A 24548-nucleotide genomic window follows, 5' to 3' on the forward strand; every position below is an offset into this window, starting at 1 on the left:
CATGATTTTCTCATTGGTCAGATTCTATGGATCTCTGATCATATTTCCCATTTCTGCTGCATTCTCTCCTACTGGTTCATATTCTTCTTGATTTATGGCAGCTGGAACCAGGTACTGTATTTTTGCAGAGACATTGTTAGAGAACATTTACCATTACAGTTTCAGGCAGCTATGCACCTAACAACAATTTCTTCTAACTCATGCTTCCCAGCTTGCTTATGAGAATACCCTCTAAGGTTTTAACACACTCTTAAAAGTCAAGGTATCTATTTCCTACCCTCTATCCATACAATTTTTTAACTCATTACAGAAGTAGAATGGTTTGACTAACAGTTATTATTGCACATGTAGCAACTCCTTGATATTTAAGTAGGTTTTTTCCCCTTCAGGAACTGAGGTTAAACTGGTCTATAACCACAACTCTTTTAAACTCTATTAAGTATAGCCACAACATTTAACCTTTTCCAGTCATCCAGAACCTCTCCCATCTTTCACTAGTTCTCAGGAAAAATGAGAATTTGCCTGAAATTGGTTTGGCCTGCTCATAAAGTATCCTAGGGCAAATGCCAGCAAGAACACTGGGTCTAACATTGATTCGCTTAAGTAAGCAGTTGGTGTTCTGTTCCATCTTTAACTAAATTGAGCCCGTTTGCTCTCTTTCTCTTTGGAATAAGTTTGCACCATTTTCTCTTGTTCTCTCATCTTCAGCTTTCTTCCCCCACACAAGTCTCCCTTAAATTCTCTTCACTACAAGATCAGCATGCAGGTTGAGACTTACAGTGCAGCACAAGCCTTTTAGGCAGACAGCCTTCAATGAACAAACTTACAGGAGTTTGTTTGCCAGACTTTAAATAAGGGCAATGGTTTGCATTGGAATGCATGGGCTGAAGCAAGACATAGTAGTTTGTTTATGCCTACAGTTGGCTACATGCCCAGGATAAGCTTTTTAGGTCAGAGCAGGCTGTTGTAAAGTGGGGGAGAATGAAGGGCACACCAGCAATCTGATGTTACAAATTAGTAGGCAGTTCCTTACTAACAATGTGATCATTTCTCTTATCCTGTCAGAATAGCCACTGCTAGACTGTAGGGTAGGTAGACAAGGTAGGCTTAGTGAACCCACAATAGGCTGGTACATACTTGGCAGCCAAATTCAGATTCCAAGTGTTTCAAGCATTAACTCAGCTGCATCTGGGGCTCTGCCTAGAGAGGTCTCCTGCTTATATTGTTTTAAAATCTCCTAATGCCAACACCACAAAGCTGTTACCTGGTATCATCATCAGCTAAACCTTTGGTGTTTGAAAGGCTGGTCACAGCTCAGCAATCCACCCACCTGACAAGATCCATTCCAAGCAAGGCTTCAGATTCAGAAGCTGGTTCTCTGGTCACCACGGCTTCATTAGCTACACAGACTCCATGCTCGTTAGCTCCCATTTCTGCCCCCCAAAGCCAAGAGGGCCTGCTCAGCACAACAGCATGAGTCTTCGGCACCTGCTCAATCTCAATATATGTGCACTGCAGAGAGAGCAGGAAGAAAAAAAGCAGAACAATTGCAAGCACTTTAATGCTGTGACTGAGTAACACAAACCTTCAACGTACAGACAGGACACACATTATTTAAAAAAAAATCCTTGTCTTGTGTATGAGCGAAGAATTTTTTTAAACAACATTTAACTGTCATGTTTAAACATTTACATCCTTATATTGCAAAAGTCTGGGAAGATACATCTCTCTCCACAGTTGCAGGCTTCAAAGAGTCAAGCAGAACCCAAGTGCTAGAATCAGTGGAAAGCAGCAGTAGACAGACTGTCCTGTTACTGTAAAGAAACACAGGTCATGTTTGTACATAGTAACAGCATCAAACCATTCCACCATCTCAACTAAGCACAATCTCCAGTACTTTATTAAGTACACTGTATAACAATGGTAACTGGACAAAGTACATTAGAAGGCTTCCCCCTCTCCCTTACTGCCTCCCCTGCAGCTGCCCCCAGGACTGAGACTGCTGGTACAAAGGAAAAAAATATCAAGACTTGAAAAGACTCAGTGGAATGCTTTGATAGTCACAGGAAGTAAAACACAGGCCTTGTTTTTGCTTAAAACTGCTGTTTCTGCTATTTTAAATGGCCTACTGTAATCAGAGGTCTGAGAATGTATTCTGACAAGTCAAAAATACAGGGGAAAGCTGCAGAGAAGTCATTGAAACTGTAAGGAAAAAAGAAATTATGTTATCTTTCAAATATATTTACTTTTCCCTTGCTCTAGGACTTAGAAACAAGCACTGTTTTCCCAAACAGCATGGAAGAGAGCTTGATCCATCATTAGATCATTGGCTTGTACAAGCGAAAGGAACAGGCTTCACATTTTACTGCTTTTCAAGTTTTTCAAGGACCAAACTCCACAGAATTTTCTTTTGAGGAAACTGAAGCCACCTGTGGTATTTATGAGACAGCTGCTAGTGTCCAGCATTCCTGTCATAACATCTTTCTTGCAGGAAGTAATATGCAACATTTTTCTGGAGGAGTATTTGGTCAAACATATCAAAGTGAGCAGGATGAGCAGAATGGACTTGAGGACTGAAAGTTGTTTGCCATGAAAATAGATCTCTGTCTACATTAAAACCTAAAGCCAAAGGAATCAGTCCAAAATTATTAGCAGGGAGAAGCTATTTTTTTCCTAACCTGTCTTTCCCCCTCTAAGGACTACACAGCATGATCATCTTCAGCCTCAAGTTTTGAGCAATGGTTTTTATAGTTATTCTATCATGCAATTAAAATGTATAACAGACCATCTTTGATCAAAAACGGCATTTTTAGAGTCCTTTACTCTGACAATGCAAGGACACAAGAAATGAGCTTGCCACCTTCATTAGGAATTGTGTGCGAACAGGTCAAACTGTTATCTTTCTATAAAAGCAGACAAATTACAGGTGAAATAAGAGGATGATTTCTCACAGAGGGCACATGATTAAAAAAAAAAAAAAAGGATGGGCAGGGAACTCTTTCATTCTAAGGAATTAAAAATAGAGTAGGGACATGCTTCCCTTCTCCTTTCTGCTGCATGCTTAATTTTGATTTTTGGCTTATGCAATAAGACCCCAGCAGGGACCTACCTGCTGTCTTTGTTGGAGAAACTCCCTATTATTTGACCAAGCTGATGGACCAAATTGCTTATATAGTAATACACTGTAATTTTGTAGAGGCAGATTCGTCATCTACTGAGGTGCAACAACCTCCGACGCTGGCCAGGAGCTAAGATCAGACTAATATACTTTATACAGTTCACCCTTTGTTTCATTTTCTAATTTCTTATCAAGACATTTCTCATCAAGACTCCCCCTACTCCATTTGAGCTGTTAACAAGCAAATCTCATATTTTGTGCAAATTTTTTTCAGAGCTTTAGGTCACTGCTGTTTGGATAAGCACTAATGCATGTGTGTGAGTGAACAGAGAATAACTGTATTTCCTGGATGTGCAAAGGAGATGCCACAGCAGGAAAAGGGGTTAGGCCAAGCACCTTCCCCCATTACACGTGAAGACATGACTGGAGCAGCTATCAGGAGCCAGGTCTGCAGCTCCGACCTCTGCACAGACCAAGTCTGGGCTCCCTACATCTCAAAGGTAGTCAGCTATCTGGAGCCATCCTGCAGAGCCATCCAGGGAACCAACCTTCTCAACTCCACAGCAGAAAGCAAAAACCTAGACACAGTGTGGAGGAGACTTCAGCACTCCATAAAGCCCCACTTGCATAGTGTTCTCTGGCTGAATAGCCCTATTATACAAGCTTGCTTACACTGACACTTTAACTTTCTAGAAAGAAAAATGATGAAAACACTCTGAAAAGTGATAGTTAGGCTAAAAAAATGCTGAATGCCTTTTCTCTGCAAAACATATTCTGGCTATCCTTGCTACCAAACACTTATTACTTGGGGCCTCATTCCAAAATCAAGCATTTGCAAAGCTGCTATTCATTATAAAGATTTTATTGTCAATGGTAGCAGTCGAGAAAGGGGAAAGAGGAAATTGTTTGTTCCTCCTTGAAGGATCCAGAGCATTTTGAAAAAAAGTGCTTTTGCTTTATAACTATGTAATCAGAGGCCAGAAAACATGTTACAGAGGCCTCTCTATGCACCCTCAGAATATGGTTGTCACCTTCTGTATTGCTTCTTTATGTTTCCCAACCCAATGACAAGTGAACACAGACCATATTTTCACATTGTTATTTTCAGCTTCCATACAATAACTCATGTACACAGACAATGTTCAAGCCTTATTTATATAAATTGCCTTAGAAGACCTAAATAACAGAAAACCATTCCAATCCGAGAATAGCTGACAGGCCTTGTAAAACTACCATTGACTTGATTCTTGTTCAAAAATCCTTTGCCACAGTTATTAACAATGATGAAGAAGCCTTGATGAGATTTTACCTTCCCATTAGAATGATTTACTCCAGTAAGCAGAAAAGTAAGCACTCAACAGGACTGATGTACTAAGACAGGCGTCTGGTTCATATTTGTTAATAGGTATGAGCTTCTCAAAAAAATAGGGTCTAGATGTGACAATAGATTACTAATTTTAAACATAAACCTCTCACTCTTCATAACTCCACCCCCCCTTAAAATAACATCAGAAAACTCTTTTCCAGATAAAATAATATCTTCATGCACGGAACAGAGGAACTGGGCTATCCACCTGTAGCCGAGACACATCAATTGTAAAGGCAGGTCAACTAAAGCCAGTCACTGGATTTGCAGCACAGCAAACCGTTGCTACCTATTTCAGAAAAATCAGAACACATGCTTATAAACAGCTCAGACAGGGAAGGAAATAGTCAGGGAAAGACAACACTGTCCCCAAAAAACCTCACTAGCCACTAGAACTCTAGAAACAGGAGCTCAGATGATGACAGGATTTCAAAAGCAAGCACAAACCACAACCTCCCTGTCCCCTCTCCTGCACCTCACCGATCTGGCAAATCCCTCCAGCACAACAGCAAAGCAGCCTGTTCTACTGAGAGCTGTGCCAAACTAGGCAATGACAAATAAAATAGACATAAGGTACTGCTGTGATTCTGCTTGCTACCACCAACCCCATCTTTAAAATTCCTGAAGCATCCAGCCTCAGCATTTCCTAACACTAACATTTTTCCTTAAGTATGAATGTTAAAAACAGAACACCATTGATACATTTGGTGGCAAAGGCTGTGAGTGAGTGGTGTCAGGTTCCATTGATTTGCTAGAACTCCAGCCCTGAAAGCAGAATAACTGGCATCATGCCCTATGACAGTAAACTCCCATGGGGAAATATAAAAGTAGAGAACAGAGAATTCACATACAAGAGATGCAGCCAACAACTTTAAAGAGAATTGAGGAGGCTGGAAACTAATGACGTTTCTTTTATTTCACTTACCGTATCAAGAAAAGAATCTTATCAAGGCAGTTCTAAGTATAGTACAAGGCACAAATGTACCTCCCACCCTAGCTAGGGCATGCAGATTATGTTGGAGGTATTCCAAAAATAGACACAACAGTCATAAGCACAAGAGATTTCTTCTTTCATTAATGAAAAGAAACTATTGTGCAGCTCCTACTGTACTCAGGCTGCAGAAGCCCGATTCCTAGCACTGTCAGTCAGGTCATTATGAAATATCAATGAAATCACATAGGCTTCGGCCCTGGATAACAAAGGCAATAGTCAGGGAATGCTTTAGAAAGAAATGATCTTTGAAGAAGGGCCATGAGATCCTAGATTACAGAATAGATTCCTCCACACCACCCCCTCACCAGATCCAGGCTCTGACTTGGCATTAACTCTTTGTTTAACTACTTCAAGCACTGCCGTACTAAAGAACATATTTGAAAATAGCCAAAATACCTGTACTATTGCAGTGACTTGAGAAGTTGCATCACGGCTGCTTTTAACTCCTTCCAGAAGAGGGATAGCAAAAATGTGATGAGGCAGTCTTGCAGCCTGCTGCCTCTGTGGCCATCAAGACATCTAGACTGACATCTGGAACTGTCTAGAGAGGTGATTTCACAGGTGACATGGGCTACCTGGGCACTCCCATTATGCTGAAGTGGAGGACTGGAAAGCTAAAACGTGGTTGTTCAAGAAAGCCCCTCAGACCATCTCCTGTGGATATGCCTGATAGAATAGGTCTTACAGATAATTCTTTTGCTGCTTATTTACAGGAACAAATGCAATAGAGCTCAAAAGAGTGGGAATAACCATTGTCTGAAAAGAGAAACATGCAAGCAGTAGCACACAATACAGATGTGGCTAGCTGATGGTGTTACCACTGCTTGCTTATGCACTAAGTCTAACTATACAGTGAAAGGCACCTGGACGACTTGACAACACCCATTAAGCACACTCATGACATCATCTACTAGCAGCAAAACTGTTGTGCCGCAATGGAGGGGACAGCCGTACGCCAGGATAAATCTAGCTTGGGTACATCTCAAGTAGTCAGCCCTAGTTCTAGCCGTCACATAGTCAAACCAGAATGGTGAACAAAAGTCTCTCCAGTGGCAGGATGAATCCTCAGGTAGCTAGCTTTCAAAAACACATGCTATGCTAGTACTTGGATCCTCATGTTGTAGCCAGATATAAACAACAGCAGCATTTACCAAGTGTACAAATCAGAACAAAGCCAATTTCTGCCACAGTAGAGTGCCTCTTACTACTTCACATTAAGAACAGTTCTTCCCTTCTTATGAAGGCCCTAGTACACTTTACTTAAGCTTCTGCATTTGCATATTGTTCTATTTGTTGCAACGAATAACTGTAAAATTTGAAACTGTATGCATCTGATCTCTAGTAGTGTCATTTCTCTTGAAGACTAAGCATAAGAGATTTTATTCTAGAAGAGAATTAGAGAAACTAGAAAAAACTGAACCATTCCCCTCTCAAAAAGCAGAACTACAAACTCTTTGACCTTCTCTAACCTACTCTATCAAGCCACCAAGGAGCCTCAGGGACATGAGCCACAGTATGGAGATGTGCTCAACAAAAAGAAATATAACAATCTTTAAACAAATAAAATACCACAAAATGCATCAAGGCACCCAAGGCTGAGAACACTCTCTGGAGACATTATATGTCAGAGTCGATTTAGCAGTCAAGAATTCACCTCTTGTTTTTTAAGTTACCAATCTAGCAGTCTCCTGGGAGATGAGCAAAAGTAAAACTGAAATAGGGATGAAGCTTATTAATTTAATTTTTCAAAACAGTAAGAAACAGATTTCAAAGAAGCCACAAAAAGCCCATGACAGATATCCTTGGAACTCTCAGATATCCTAAGACTGATTTCTTTGCTTGGCCACTTCGAAATGCCTACTCACACATCTGTTTTGGCACAAGTAAACAGTTTGAATCAAGATGGGATAGTTGACAGTTTTTTGCCCCACACAATTCCAGCACTCTCCCTCCTCTTCCTCTCTGTTTAATAAAAAAACTCCCATCACATTAAAGAGATTAAGGAAAAAAAAATAGTCCAAGCTAACCAATTCTGCTTTGGTAGCAGAAGGGAGCAAAGAAGCAGCACTCCTACAGTAAAAACAGAGGCTTTGAGAGGGCAGAAATACCCAAGAGATTATGGCTTCTACTTCTGAAGTGCTGCCGGTTCATGCATTGTGTTACAAAGCAAAGTCAAACACATTAGTTTAAAGGCCAGTGGCCTGCAATGGAGCAGAACAAAGAAAAAGCCCACATTAGCCAAGCAACAGAGGCTGCTGAAGGCAGCAACCACTTTTTTTATTAGTTGCTGTCTGCCTGTACAGAGCAGAGCCTCTCCTCCATCTCTGTGTGAAGTCTAAAGGTTAGCTTAAATAAGGTAGCTTGAGGTAAGCCATCTGACTGCATGTGTCATGAGATAGGCTGCTTACACAGACAGTTACTGGGTCTCGGCTGAGAGGCAAGAAAAAGCAGCTTCCTAAGCTATTCTGAATTGTAAGCCTTTCGATTACGATCTTTTTTATCTACATAGAGTAAATTAAAAGTTTCATTGTGGGCACAAACACTGCTGTGTTTCATCAAGGTTTCCTGCCCATCAGCACTTACCCATAGAGGTATCATAGTGGGGGTGCCCAGGTTCAAGTTCACAGCTGCAGTAACACAACTGTAAGTGTGGCACTGTCACTCTAATCTGGAGGTTTCCCGAAGAGCAAATTCTCAGTAGATTCAGCTGCTGCTTGGCTTCTGTCACCAGATTCTGAATATCTTACCCCCAGATATAATGCAGATAACCCAAACAGCTGGCATAAGAGGGAACCAAAGTATACCAGAACTAAACTGCGGCACTGGCACAATGCCTGCCAATTATGTTACAAATACAATAATTAAGATACCTCCAGCTAATACAAAGCCAACTTTAATACAGTCAAAGTCTACTTTCCGAGCTTTATACCTATCTTGCAACACCAGAGACCCCTCAGTTAGCTTCAGGTGAAGTGCTGCAGTGCTCAGACCAACACAGAGCAAAAAATATTACTGCTCTTCTGAAAACTCAGAGTAAGGGGAGGCAGGATGGTATCCTTTAAAAGAATATATCAAAAATAGAGAAACCAAGAAACCAACTAAGGCATAACTGTGCCATGAAGTTTTGGAGAACACAAAATTCCTCCTGCCTCACAGAGGGCTGGCTTTAAGTCCAGAAGAGTGTTTAATACCAACATATTAGAGAAATTTTGCATAATCCACAATTCGATAGACTTCGTTGTAGACCGTCCTTTCTATTTCCCCCCTTCCACTCCTCCATAAGAAGTTGCATGCTGTTAAGATAAAAGAGCTTTTACAACTCTATACTGAAGCAAGCAACCATGACTATTTTCTAATCATGGATAAAAGGTCAAATTAGAAGAAGGGGAAGTTGATCTAAGAGAAAAAAAAAATCCACCTGGAAAATTAATCTAAGAAAAAATCATCCACCCAAGACTTCTTCAGGTGAAAGAAAAAAAAAAAATCACAGCAAGCAGTAAGTTACTAGAGGATAAGACAAATCTAGTCAGTAAAATGAGAGGCTTGCATCTTAAAACTTACACAATACGAATTCTCACTAACATGTGAAAAATTCTTAAAATCCAATCTGGGGAAAAAAAGAACACACTTTGAATCAAGGAATTCAAAAGACAACCCGATTTATACTTAAGGGAGCAATATTTTACCTGCATGCACAAGTTTACTAGACTGACCAATACAACAAGGAAGTGTGCTGATCAGCATCTGCCACTGCAAAATGACAACGCAAGACAAGAACACACTTTTGAGAAAGCTGTCACACACACAGAATGGACCTTTATGAAAAGCCCCATTGTTCAGGGACTTGGGAACCTGCTGGCATGGGAGGGAGGAATTATGTTGATGAGTTAGCTGCAGGGTTACTTGTCTGGTAGATTGAGCCACAAAGGTCAAGCTTAAAATGATTTGCAGTATTCACTGAATTCCATTCTTTAAGGCCCTGCCACAAACCAGCTGATTCTATATAGCATAGCCTGCCTGATTCCTTCAAGGCAATAATCTAGCTGAATGACTGTGTCATTTTTGGTTACATCATGCATTATCACACTTGCAAGCATGAGCAGCACAGAACATAAACAGGATACAGGCTTCCCGAGAGAGTCTTACAAAACAACCCATGTTGTTGGTGTGTTGAAAACCACCTCTTAACAGAAGATCAGAACATGAGGGACAGCTACAGAGAAGTAATCCAAATTTGATACACATTGGATTACATTACCTGCAAAGAATAGAATATAATGAAAAGCAAGTCCACCGTCATTGCCCAGTGAAGGTAAAGGATCACGCATCTAGCATAAGAAACCAATACAAATGTACAATATGGAATGGAGAGAAAAGCTGTTCATTTGGAAAAAAACAAACATGCTAGGATGGATGAGAGGGAAAATTTAGTCAGAGGCACAAAGGATTACTGATTTAGAAAAACAGTAGCATGAAATTGGTCAATCATATTTTTCCATTTGCAAAGTACATTTAATTTTCTCAGACCTCTTCAGTTAGTTTTATAAAACGCAAGGGAATGAAAGCTGTAGCAAAAAAAAAAACCCCACCACCCAACCATAACTGAACTGTTGGCAGTTTTCATGGGTTTTAAAAAACAAAGTAATAATTCTGAATATGTCAAAGGCTACACCTAGAAGCTCTGACCTTCCTCTCCACTCCCCCTTAGCTAATTACCTCTGACAACTCAGTAAATTGGCTTAAAAGCTGGATATAATGTTGCATGCCTGCCACTTAAAAAACATGATGCAGCTGAATTCAAGTCCTTCCTTAAAGCTTTTCTTAACTTTTAGAGGTACCACTAACAGTACACAAGGAAGTAACAGACTTTTCACAAGCTCTGCCTATAGGTAAGCATGTGTGTGTCATAAGACAAGAGTATCTTAGACACATCGCTACAACAGGAGAAATACATACATTTCATCTAATTAACAAAAACTGAAGACCTTACTTCGGTTCTGCCATCAAAGAGTTAGCATGTTTGACACTGCAATCTTTTTATTCACTAGCATCCTTAAATTCATAAAACATCAAAATCTAGAAGAAAATCTAGCAGCCTAAAACTTGGATTGTAGAGCTTTTATTGATTCTGTCAATCTTTCACAATTTCTACAGCAAAGGGGATTATGATACTTCTTAAAAGACCTTTGAAGTGGCCAGTTTTAAAAGAAGAAAAAAAATGGGTTATTTCTAAAGAGAATTACTCTACAACATTGGTATTTGCTAGACTTGTTTGATTGAACACACTCTCTCTCTGAAGGTGGAAAAAAAATCTTGAACTTTAAAGAAAAACTAACAACTAAATCTATGCTTAGGTCTGTCCAAAGGAGAGCAGTTAAAGGACTCTGCAAAGCTACGAGACAGCCTTTAGATCCAATAAAACAATTAAAATCAGTATCTTGTTTTAACCAGCTTACTCTACTCAAAAAACCCATGAGTATTTTGAGAGAAAGAAGAAGACATTAACAATACTTAGTGCTGAGTGTGATAAAGACGCAGTAATAAGCAATTGCTTGCACTGCTCCCAGAGCAACTGAAGATGTTTTTATTCTGTACTGGGAGGAAATCGAAAGAATTTCAGAAACATCTGGAGCCTGTATTTTTCTGTACAGCACTTACTTGCAAAACCTCAGGCTAGCTAATGAAAAATTATGCAGTAGCACAGACTAGCAGAGGACAAAGTACCCATCTAATTAGGCTGTAAGCCCCTGCTTTAAAAAAAAAAAAAAAATTATTAGCCCACTCCAGTGCCTTGTCTAAAAGGGCGTCTTCACCACATTACAACAAATTTTACCTTCATATAAAAAAAAAAAATTCAACATTTAAGGGGAAAGCTTGCAGATACTGTTTGGGAGAATAAATCTACAAACTGCGGTGTGCTGGGCAAAGGGATTGTGCTCCCTGTTTCCAAAAGGGCTGGCAAAAGAGTCCAGTTTATGACTGAATTCTATAAAAGGTATTAAACTGGTTCATCATGGGGTGGGAGAGGGATCATAATAGATTATACATGGCTTAATTATACTCTTCAGCAAATTATGACAGTCTCAAAGAGTAAGATATGGGGCAAGGAAACCAAAAGAATCAAGTACTCTAACATTAAGCTCCTACAAAGTATTCTCCTTTAAGTATACAAACACTCCAGAGCAGGTTTTGGAAGTTCTTCTTCCACAATAACAGAACTTTTTTTTTTTTTCCACTACTATGAAGAGAAGCTTTAAAAAAACTGTTCTGAAGTTTTCTTCTTGTCCTATTGCCACAGATTCGTTCCATATGCTAGCACAGGTCTACAACTGCACTACTGATATAGCACTGCAATTAACAGCAGTTAGTGCTTTTGGATGAGGGGGGGAATTTCTTTATATCCAAGATTAAACCATTTAATAATGCATGAGTTGTACTAGATGTTGGTAGCAATGGGAATCAAGAGAACGTTAACTGTTAGAAAGAGCAGCACCACATCCTCTGAATTTTGGAAGTCGTCCCACTTGAAAGACAATTAAAACTGGCACTGGCCTTAAGATCTGTTCTGGGGAAGCGACAATTATATCCACAAAGGACCTGTAGAGATGAGACACACCAGCCTGGTGCAGAACACCTCATGTCCTGAGCCTTCTGCACAGCCACAGGGACAGAAGGAAGCTGAATGCAGGGAACATCACAGCTCCTGCTTTCCCAGTTGCCAGACAGAGCAAGAACATGTGGACTCCAAAAGCTCCTGACAGTGCAGATTGATCAGGCTCCATGTTCTCTGCTAAAATGGCTACCTGCACCAATCCTTGTCTTTCATTCTGCTGTCTCAGTCTCTTCATTCCACCATCACTGAACACTCTTCCCTCTTCCTGTCGTCTTGTTTCATTTTTCCCCTCTGCTTCATCCTTCCACATCTGCTTATCCTTTCATTTCTCCTGTCAGTAAAGTGAGGCTGCAGTAACAGACTATAATTAAAATTACTTCCATCAGGGTCCCTTTCAACCTACATCCATGGCATCAGCGTCCAGCTTCAGGACTCCACATCCAGCGAGAAGGCACAGCACCAGAAATTGACCCTGATGAAGGTGCCTCAGCTGCAAAACATGTCATCAAAGCCAACCGTATGTACGAGAGGTATGTTTGGCTTACCAAGCTTATGCTCTTATTTTCCTGCTCTTACATTTCCTTATTGGAGCAAAAGTTCTTTGAGGCAGAGAATTCTGGCTACTTGTTTTGCAACATGCCTAGCGTAGTCAGACCCCATTACAACGGTCAAACAAACACCATGAATGAGAACAACTCATATGGCAAGTGACAAACTTTGAAAATTTGCTTCTAGTTCCAGTTAGCTGGGATATTTTTCCCTTAAAAGGAAAAGGCAAGCGATAGACCCCACGGTGCAGGAATCTGAGATATGAACAGTTCAGCCTGTCTGCAGGAGAAAGTACAGATCACGGATTTTTCCTCAAACAAAAAAGTTACAAGTTTCACTTTCAGGACTTTAAAAAAATCTTGTCTCTACTCAAGAGAAGCTTGAGTGAAGGGAACAAGGACTCCACAATTTCTTCATTTCTTCCAATAATAGTAATTTCTCACAGTTTGAATGCAACAATTCACCCTTACCTCAACTTTGCTTCCTGGATCATGAGCTGCAGCAGCAAAGTAGACCACCTCCTGCACTTCATCCCTAGGCCGTGCAGAGTTCTTTCCAAACACCACCAGCCCTTCTTTAGAACATGGGGGAAAGGCTACAAAACAGTAACTTGGGGGAGCTGCAGCCATCCTGGAAAGGAAAGGAAGAGTGAACAAACAAAACTAGTGTTTGCTGAATTATAACTGCATGCATTAGCGAATCATTCAGTCTACCACTACTTGCTGTAGCTAAGAGACAATGCATTCCCTCTATCTGTCAGTTGATTGTCCAATGATAACAGAAGAGCAGGTCATCAGAGGAAGCTTATCTGGATTTAATAAAAAGATTTATAGTCATTTTCAGACATTTTTCAACCAAGCCTTGTGAAGGCATAAAGAAGAGGAAAACCAGCAAGATAACTGTACCTTAAGGAGTCTACTTAGTCCCCACAGAAAAAAGATATTCTGCACCGGAGCTGTTCGGAAACATATGACCTAGATGTATTCTGCTGACTCAGGCAAGTGCAGAGACACAGAATAATTTTTAAATAATTTACAATCTCTGTTTAGTATTTTAAAAAAGGAGAGAGAAAACATGTTTGAGGGATTCCTGAGGGAAGACAATGGTGTAACTGGAAACAGAACAAAGATATAGCACAATTATATCAAAAACTGTCTTGTCAATTTATCTACTCAGATCAGCAAGAGACTGAAGCACTAATTGCACTTTATTTTCTCTGTGGTTTGAGTGCATTGCTGCTCTTGCCTAAAGTTAATTGATTGCAGTTTATTTGTTTATGCAGGCTAATGTGAATATTCTTTAAAATGCTTGTAGGATAGCACAAATATGTTAAGATTTTAAGTATTTGCAATGACAATATATTAATAAAATATGTAAACTGTTTCAGGACTATGACACTACTGTAGCTGGTCTTGTGTGCACTGCCGTATCTGACATTTTTTCCACCATTCAGGGAAACTTCTGGCACATACGCCTACAAAAGAAAAAGGTGGGGTGTTTATTGCTTGTTAAAATATTACTCAAGACAGATGTCTGAGATTTCTTCATAGATCTTACCATTGCATTAGAAATTCCAGACCCAAAATGAACAAATATGTTCCTCACCTCCCTCCACAATATCCTCAACAAGTAAAAAATATCTGCACACATTTGGACTCCTTAGAAACAACCAATATAATCAAAAGTTTCCCCTAAAAAACTGGTAATTTATTTGAAAGACAACGCTAGGAGTGGGGGTGTGTGCAAAGCTGGTTTTGATCATTACCTTGGACATCTCTCAAACCATTCAAATTTGACTTTTTTTTTAAGCAGTACCATTTGAGCACACACTTCTGGCAGAATAGCAGGCTTCCAATATTAAACTAGAAAAAGAATGCCTTTTGGATAAAGGCTATAATCCATAAAGTGGTAATTGTTTGAGACGAATACTCTTAAGAGTTTGCCTACAGACTATGAACAGGTCACACAGATGCTCAGCCTTGCAAAAAAAAACTTCAAGAGAAGATGTGTGTTAAAGGTGTCCTCTATCAACACAATGCGGGGTGATGAATTGTCTACGGAACTCACACAACCTTTTAATTTACATAAGATTATATACAAGAATAATCAGCCAGTTGAGTTGAAAATGCACTAAGGAACAAATCAACCCCTTTTTACAAGCAGGGTTTTGAGCAGTGGGAAAGGACAAGCTAATAAAAATTGGAATGACTTCAGCTGATAAAACACATCAGGCAGAGGACACCTACCTGCAGACTTCCATACTGTGCCACTAAGCCTCAGTACAGGTTCTAGGTGAGCATCTTGCTGACAGACATGAAGACAAAGCCCCACTTTAATTGCCACTCTTATCAGTTGTGAGTCATCAGAGCATTTGTGATTAAACAGAAATGCAACATGTAAAGCATTGCCCAACCTTCATCACTAATGAAACCATTCAGTATTTTGCTATGAATTACTCCAAATATGTGGATTTACATTTATTTTGCTGTGTTGGTGACGTCAACATAATGGCTTTTCAGCACCCTAAGAGTTCACATCTACCTTCAGATAAGTCATCATTTAGTGCTCTAAATCTGTCTTTTGATGCCTTGCCAGACCAGTCAAAATCCTGAATAACTTCCAGGCTTACTGTGGATCTCATTAGAATAAAGAAAATACTTCTTTTGAATAAACACAAACTAAGGAGATTTATTTGAAATACTTAAGACAGCTGAAAGGCAGTAGACATCCAACAGCCTAGAAAGAAAGGCTAAAGTGATACACAGTACTAATTTTTATTACAAGTTCTTCAACTTACATACCAAACATATTGCAAGGTAGGCTTAAAAAGTTGGGAAGGAACACTTCAGCACTGTTACTGAACAAATTGGAAGGTATGCAAAGCAGACTTCTACATACCTACAGACTGAGTAGGCAGGGAAAAGAATTAAAAACCTGTAGGTATGTAATGTTCTACAGACTCCTGTAGTCCTCCTTGGAACAAGACAGGCTCAATCGTATTTGCGAAGTTTTTTATTTTTTTCCCTTAAATATACCAACAGATACTGAAACAAAACCAAATTGCCATTTTAGCAATGCTTTTTAAGTATGTAAGTATGAGTAATCTACTCTACAACTAGAGTTCACTTCAACACACAGTATGTTTCATACAGGGGGGTATAACAGTGAAACACTACGAGCTGAATGTTACAAGCTCGTACTGAAAACATGATTGTCCTAAGAGTTGGCACTGGGATCTTAAATTATGTTTCCAGAGAAGGAAGCTAGCTACTACAGTTTAAATCTACTTATTTTTCCAGGTAGAAATCTTTCCTAGAACCTCATTTGATTCATTTTAAATATGACAAATGGCAGTTTCTCAGATACACCCACAACCTGTGTGTGTTCAGAACACTACTGAACTTCATCTTCCTCCATCATGTAACTAAAGCAGTCCATTAGCAGCTACCTCTCTAAGCAGGACACTTCTACTTGCCTACTTCATTTTCTCTTTTCCTTAGTTCAACTTCAGGTTGTCATTCCCACACATTTGCCACCTCTTTGTCCTCTCACAACGTACCATCCTGACTCAATACCAAAGAAGCATCTTTCATCTACAGGAGGAACAAAATATTCCTCCTTCACAGTAGTCTGATAAATCAGGCTAGTTTACAAAACTACCTACTGTTAATCCCTACTCTTTTTTCACCCAGTATTTGCTCCTCCAATGAAAGGCAATCCTGAAAACCTTAGAAAACACTGGGAATGACTGCAAATAGGTCTTAAAGAACACCTTGTTACTCATTCACGCAGTTCTTCACACAGAGCATGCTAGCATCCAGGCCTGATTTGCTCAACAGATCATACCTCAGAGCTACATTTTGTCGTGGACAGAGGTAAGCTTACTCTGTATGTCAACAGGCCCTAGATTTGATTGCAGACCATTACACTCATGGATGGGCCACTGCAAGTTAAGAGAAACAGGAACCATATAGTCTGTTATAGGCTACATCCAAAACCATTCTGCATAAGAAATCACTACAAACAAAGAGCTGTACATTATGCTATGTCACTACATAATCACTGCTGCAGTTTCCTGTAGTTAACAGGCATCACACTTGGTTGGCCTAGAGTTAGGGTGGGCACAAAGGTTGGAAAACCAGTTCTGAGCAACAGCCACAAGGTAACATACTCCACTTGGTATCCTTTTATTTGACAAAAGCATGCTACAGCTGGGGTGCAATATTGCACACGGTCTTTTTTTTTTTTTTTTCCAGAGTCTCCTGGTCACTATGGCACTTAGCTTAGTTTGTGTTCTGACACTATGAATAAGCTTTGTTTAACAAGTTCCTGTATTAAGATCTTCTCTCATTGTGTTAAATCTCATTTAGAGACTGCCAAGTCAAATTAATTCTACAAACAAGTCACCATCACTGTCAGATGAGCTCGTAAGTACTTTGATGCACCCACTGGGCAATGTCTGGCTCCAAACATCACAATGTGAAACAACAGGTACCACAATTATCAGGGCTTTATAAACATGTCCAAACATCACCATACTCCTGAAATAGGGTGAACATGAAAGTGCTATTGCCTAGCACTGCCTCAACAAAACTAACCCATAAATCATGATAGACATAAAATACTAATCTTCAGGTTGAAAATATCAAGATTTGGAACATTTCACTCTATTTTCCATGTCACAGTATGAGGATCTTAAAAATGCTAATGTGCATTAAGAAGGGTCACAAATTCTAATGAGAACAACTTGCCCTATTAGTGTCAAAATTTGTCCACAATCTGACTTTTACAGTGGTCAACAAGGAATAAAAGTCTGTACATAAAGGTTGTGACAATCTAATGAAAACATCGTTTGGATGTAGAGGCTGACAGGAAGAGACAAATAATGCCCCTATAACAAGAGACATGGAGGACAGATAGTAGTATCCTGTCCTCCCCTCATGAACACATGACTGACAGAGACGGAAGCCCCACTCCTAGGAGAATAGGGACGGGCATAAATTATTCTGTGTGTTTGGGAGCCTTCCTCCTGACCCAGGAAAACTGAAATAGCTATGTATCCACAACAAAGCACTCTGAGCTTAGCAAGTCAGAGGCCAAACTTGCTAACTTGCTCAAGACTTGTTTGGGGTTTTTTTCCAGAATAACACTGTGTACTGTTTCTCTGAAAGCTGCAATTTGATACTGAAATAATCTTTTATGAAGTTCAAGAATTTGACTGCTACAATAAAATCACTTCTCAGAAAAATAACTTTATCCTCCCATATCAAATAGATATCAACTCTTTTCAAGCCAATTAATTTTCCTTGTTTGCCAAAATACCACGAAGACATTAAGCACGAAGTAATTACTAGTTTTACAGAGTTAAAAATTATGTGAAAACTGGCTTGCCAACAGCTTTCATAGTTGCTGTATTTATTAAAATCAAAAATACCCAAAATAAAAATTCAATATTATGAACTATTAGGTTTTGAAGCTCTTCTAACAACATATTGTTCAAGCAATTCCAAAGCGTATTTCTAAAACAGTAAAACTGCTTTTCCCAACAGCAAGTTATTTTCTCTGTCTTTTCTTTCAATTGGAAAACAAAACAATAGGCTTATAATGAAAGTGCAGCACTCACTAGGAAACAGAGGGCAATAAAAAGGATCAGCATGAGAAAGCAGGGTCAAAAAAAAGGTGTCTTGAAATTTAACTCATGCTTATTGAACTGAACCAATATTTGCTCTTCATACTTTTTTAATTGCTGCTAACTTAATGCCCTGCTACTTTGTCTCAAGAAAAGCTAAAGATGCTCCTAAACTCACATATAAAAACCTTTTGGTTTTAATACAAGTTAGGTTAGCTGGTGTTTCTGAAATGCTAATTAAGATTTATTGTTAATCAAGATTTACACCAAATGAAAAAATTCTGAAGTAGCTAGTCCTACACATAGAGATACTCCTTTCCTGACAAGGCACCATTTAGGACATGTTAAGTGATGCACATGTACAAACAGTTCTGCCCTTTAATACTCTATGCAAATAGTTTTTTGTCTACACCAATATAGTCTCTTGCCCAAAAATTTAACAATACATAGTCGTCATCATGTAGAGCAATACCAGACCAGTAAAAGATATTACATGAGAAGTCAGCTACTGCCATTGTGAAGCTCCTCTTCACAAGAAATCAAAACAATGCTCAAGCAGATATTAAGGAAGAAAAGTTTAGTGAGACAAAGCAGTCAGCACAACAGAACAGTATTCACCTCATGTTACTATGAGAACTTACCTGTAAAATTTGCTTTGTATTGATATGATTTGACTCACAAGCTGGCAAAACTTCAGTTTGATCAAGCCAAACCTTCACCTTGCAGCATAATTGCTGCATTCATTACTTAGCATAGCTGTGCTAGCAAGTCTTCCAGCATGGATGGTAGCACGAACAACACACTTTGCTTTCATTCACCTTAGTGAGGCTGCATAAATACATCACACAAACTCATCTTTCAAACATTTTCTAAGTTTGTCTTCAAGAGTTTTGCTGGCATAACTGTCGAGCTTTCTGAAGCACAGACATAACCAAAGAGTCATACAGGGTGAAGTCTAAAACTCTCCTAACCGCCAGTTATTCAAGCACACCTATGATTGTCCTAGATAACCCATTGTTAATGCTGTGATAATCAACACCGTGTTTTCAAGACAGTGCGGGTGTCCACAAAAACAAGGGTGGGAGGGTCAACACTGGGGTTTCATCTCAGACCTCCACAGCAGTTTGGTCAGAACATCAGCTTCACTGATCACACAGCCTAATTTTTCCACCCTCACTTCTATAGTTTCTTCAAATTAAAGCTGGTCTGGAACAGGTGCTTTAGGTACCAGAAATGCAGAGGCTGCTAAACTCCTGGCTGACAAATTCTGAATGCATTCTGGTGATGACAGCATTTTCTTTAACATTTATATCGCAAAAAAAGATTTGAGCTGAGCTGCTTTTAAAGTCCAGAGAGCATATTAAACCTTTTACGAAGACATACAACTTGTTTCTGTGTATTAAAGGATGACTTCTCTCACTGTATTTTGGGCTTTTATAAAACAGAAACCCAGCTGTGCTAATACTTCTGAACTATTTCAGTCCTGTTTAAAGATTTCAATAAATCTGTTTTCATGGCTACCAGAAACAGTAAGTGACCTAACCTGCAAGAAACATTTACAGTGAAAAACTGAGAGGCAGCATCTGAACAAGAGTCCTCAGGTTTGGACCAAGGCTCTCTCATTAGGAAGGGAAGAATATATCAAATAGGCCACACATTATTTATTCTCAACTCTTACCTATTTTTAATGAGGTGGCAGGAAAAAGGTCAGCTACAACTGTGAAAACTTCGTTCAGGGTTTAGTTGTTGGTTTTGAACCTCCATTTTAACTTTCAAATTAAGATGTTTCCTGTGCCTGAGACAAGCTTGTATTTCCATTTACAAATCAAGCCTAGTGTCTTATGCACATAGAGACATGTGATCTCTGCATCCTGCAGAAAAGCAATGTTTCCAAAAACAGAAATGAAAAGCAAAATTCATTCAGCTGCAGGCACAGAACAAAGACAGCAAACTGAAAGGCACAATAATAATATTGTTTCCATCTTAGGAAACACTGAAAGGTTATTTTTTTAATTGGCAGTTTGGACAGTTTTAATGCATGACTTATCAGGAGAGAGGAAGGTTGCATTTATTAAGCAATTAGAAAGCAAAGGCTGTTCCTGAATATAAAGCACAAAACTATGCCAACTCTCGGTGTCGCTATGGTTTGGACATCTCATTATTAGACCTTGGTCAAACTGTTTGACTCTTTCCTTACTACCAATGGATGATGATACCAATTTACCATCTGAAGGTGCCACACTCAAATTCGATTGTCTCTGTCCCTCTAAGCTGTGTCTGAGAAGATATCCAAGAAGAGTTATCAGCAGCTAAAACTTAGCAAGCCATGCTCAACTTTTCTCTGTCTCTCTTCTTTTTTGCACATTAACTACATGCTGAAAAATTCTTTAAAATTTGCTCAAAATAAGCAACATCTCAAACTTCTAGTCAGAGATTTGGGGTGGCCATTTTCTCTAGAAAGTGTACTTTAATTTTTGAATTACAAGAAGTATCAATTCCCTAAACAGTCATAAAAATCAAGTTGTGCTTCAAAGCGCTCCTAAGCAGCACGCCCCCCTCAGTCATTTAACTGAGCAAATGCATAATAGGCCTGGAAGGAATTGAAAATATTTCTCTTGCTGCATGTGGGAAAACTTGGAATATTCCTGGCAACAACTGCCAGATTTCTTAAGACTAACAAACTAGATACTGGCCATCAAATGAGCATGGCAAAACTCTTCAGCATGTAAAGTCCTAAGAAATTGTAAGATTTCAGCTGTTAAAAAAGTTTACAGTCCCTTGACCAACCAGTTTAATACACCCTTGTCCAACCTTTCAAAGTAGGCATCTTTCAAAAGAAGATAGGATCTTATTTTTTGCCTCAAGTAATCTGAATTATGTTAATGAACACATAGTTCTATTTAAAAGCAAATCAGGGTCAGTCATCCAGAAGACAACAGATTTCAGTCTCATTTCCATCACAGGCTGTGCATACAGGGAAGATTCATTATTTATACAGACTTTTCACTGAGTGGATGTCAATGCACTTAATTAAGTCTCCAAGCAGTCACAGAACTCTATTCCTTTTGTAGCTGCTATTCCAGCCTGCAGTCTAAGGTCGGATTTGTACCACTCTCCATCTCATAGAGAAGCACCTGTTTCCCTGCTTCTGCCACTGGGGCACAGACCCTTGTTAGGAGCTCCTAGCATCTAAAGCATCTTTGTACAACACACAACTTCATAACGCAAAGTCCCTAACTGCTGCATAACTGCTGCAGTGAAAGCCCATGTAGCTTTCACTGGTTGTCAAGAGCCAGCACAATCCAGTTTTGCAGTTCGGTTAGGTCTTCATCACTGCACAGGAGACTGTCCACCTCCACACACAGCTGGCTAACGCACACTGACTGCTGGTCATTCCAAATTAGCAACGAGGGGTAAAATAAAAAGCATCAAAGTATCTTGTTGGAAGTCTCCCTTTAGTTTAAAATACAACCTAAAACAACAGCAAGTTGTTGAAATACTAGCAACAATTTTCAAATGTTAGGATGTAATGCAACACATCGTGGCAGAAACTAGCCATTTGGTTACCTTACATAGAGGCAGGTGTAGTAGCAATTCCGTGCAATTTCTCAGTCTGCTGAATTTACAGGAAGAGAAGGCCAACACACTACAGGGACAATGTCCAGCTTCACAACTCTTCAAGTCCATAATAATGACATTTTTAGTAGAAGCTTCTAGCATAAACCAGCACACTTTTCCACATGCAAGCTGTGTAAAACATCCATGGTTGATGACTTTTGAAGGGGAGGACAGAGAGCCAAATTCAGTACCCTTTACCAAAAACACCAAACTCAGCAAGAGTAAACAAACGGAGCTTAAGCCATGCCCTACTTTACCAGGAAAAAAAAATTACAAAGGTCTTCCAAAAAAGGAGTTACCATAAAAATCTCAAACTCTAAATATCAGAAATACTCTTCTGGGGAGGACAAAGCCTACTCACATCAATAAAGGATTTCTATCCACCACATCTGCCTCAATATAACACCTGCCTTTTTAGACTGTCTATGTAAGCTCTGGGATCTAAACTGCTTGGAAAAGTTCACAACACTATGAATGGTTTAACTTCAGTCCTGATTCACTGCAAATCGGTGGAAGTCCCGTGTTTACAGAGATCAGCTTGTTAAATATATATGATTGAGGGTTTGTTTGGAGATTTCTTTTTGTTTGGCTAGCAGGTTTGGGGTGCATGTTATGAACAAACCAGCATGCTTAGAGGTGCTTTAAATCCCTAATTCTAAACCAGCTTTTAGACCAACAGTTGAAATGGTAATAGTCTATAACCGAGTCAGTCACTCCACTTCCCACAAGTTCATGTATGTATTATCTTCTAAACTACTGAGTAAATCTAGCATACACGGGTAGTTTGCATCACAGAATTTACTGTGTGTACTGCACCACAACCACTTCTCTGGGATTATTAAAGTTTCATATCTTACAGCTATGGATGGCTTTACTCAGTTCTAAGGCCATTTTTCATAGGTATAGATTTATACACATGTGCACTCATAGGATCAGGGTCCTTAATAAAACTGTCTTCTCTTTGAGATGCTCAGGTTTTTTCCCCTCTAGTTATTGGTATTAGAGAAAATGTCTTTTTCTTTTTTTTTTTTTAAGGCAGGTTAATCATAGTGTCTAGTATTATTATAGTACCACAAATAGAGATGTCAGTTTTGTAGCCTCTTACAGGAAGGTACGTCTGCTCATCAGCCTGCTCAAGTGAACGGAACCATCGCATACCCTACCTAAGCGTAACAGTATGCTTAGAAATGCACATGAAGGCATCTAGATTTCAAGGTGACTATACGAAAAGGCACCTTCAAAAATAAAAAAACCCAAGGAGGGACAACAACCCACGCCTGGTCATTAGGCAGCAGAAAGGAAAGCAGCAGCTAGTAGAGAGGGCAGCCAGCGAAGAGAGAGACCGGCGAGCCTTGCTTCGAACTGCACGGCAAGGGGCAGCCGGGGACGGCGTTTGCCGATGCCAGCCCCAAACACCAAGTTCCCCCCCCCTCACCACCGGGGCCCAGCCCCCGTCGGGCCCGCCGCCCCCCCGGGCCGGGGGAGGCCTGCGGGGCAGCCATGTTACGCCGTGCCCGCAGCCCCCGCCCAGGGCGGCGCGGTGCCTCTCGCCGCCGCGGCAGCAGGTGCGCGGAGGCGCCTAGGGACAACGCCGCCGGAGGACGGCGCCCGCACCGACTCCAGGACACCGGCCCTGCGCCATCCTCCCCCTCCCCTCCCCGCCCGGCGCTAACGGGGCGAGCCCCGCCGGGCGGGTCGCTGCCCGCAGACCCCGCACCCTCCCCCCTCGCCAAGCAGTGAGACCCCGGCCCGGTCGCTCGGAGGAGGCAGGGGTCGGGGGGATGCCGCCCTGCCCCGCAGCATCCCCGGCACCGGCACCGTTACCGTACCTCAGCGCGCCTCACGCTTCGCTCCGCTCCCCTCAGCCTGGCGGCGGCGGCCCCTACCGGTGGGAGCAGGGGCGGCGCGCGGCCCCCTCCCCCCTGCGCGCGCAGCCGCCGCCGAACCGCTCCGCGCCGCGAGTCCCGGCCGGTGCGGCGGCAGCGGAGGCAGCGGAGGGGTCGGCGGTGCTGCGGCTCGCTCCCGCCAGGGTCAGCGCAGCTCGGCCGTCCCACCGCGCCCCTCCTCCAGCGCCGCCTGGGCGGGGGTTGCCCCCCGGTCACCGCGGGCCTCGGGGACCGCCCGTTTCTGGCGTTTCACGGCGTAGCTGGCCGGCTGCCCAGGTGGTACCAAGCCTCCCCTCACAGCCGCTCCTGACCTTGCCCGGGGTCTCCCCGACGCCCCCCGTGAGGGAGAGCGGCCGTCCTGACTCCTGGCTTGCCACCTTCAGGGCAAGAGGTGGTGGCCGCTGGTGCCTCGCGTGGGTGGGTGCACCCTCAAACACCACAGCGAGGTGAAGGCCGCCAAAGCGCGAGGACGTGGAAGCACCAAGAAGAGGCGTCCGCGTTTTGCAGGCTTGGGTGGCGAGCGGTGCACATGTCGCCCCTCAGCCCATCTCAGGGACGAAGAGGGGGCATGAATGCTCCCTTCACGTTAGGTGTTGGAAGAGAAGAGGCTCATTTATTCAGTTTTAGTCATATAATTGGATTGGTAACTTGTGTTCCTCCGTCACACACACAGGATAAGTAGAAAGTAAAGCAGGTAATTTCATCACAGAATCATCTAGGTTGGAAAAGACCTTGAAGATCATCTAGTCCAACCATTTAAAATGTGCCTGCTACT

At 41.1% G+C, this 24548-nt stretch overlaps 1 protein-coding gene across 1 annotated transcript in view; it reads right to left on the minus strand.

Annotated features, from left to right (window-relative positions):
• Window positions 1–23867, minus strand: part of SCRN1 (secernin 1) — a 40659-nt gene extending 16792 nt beyond the window's left edge. Inside the window, exons 1-3 of the mRNA XM_074838209.1 lie at window positions 23717–23867; window positions 13111–13270; window positions 1331–1512 (exon numbers count right to left, since the gene is read on the minus strand). Coding sequence (XP_074694310.1) covers window positions 1331–1512; window positions 13111–13269 — 341 coding nt within the window. The 5' untranslated portion in view covers window position 13270; window positions 23717–23867. The remainder of the gene's footprint in view (window positions 1–1330; window positions 1513–13110; window positions 13271–23716) is intronic.
• Between the last annotated feature and the right edge of the window lie 681 nt (window positions 23868–24548).

Source organism: Strix aluco, chromosome 1 (genome assembly GCF_031877795.1).
Source record: "Strix aluco isolate bStrAlu1 chromosome 1, bStrAlu1.hap1, whole genome shotgun sequence".
Classification (NCBI taxonomy): domain Eukaryota; kingdom Metazoa; phylum Chordata; class Aves; order Strigiformes; family Strigidae; genus Strix; species Strix aluco.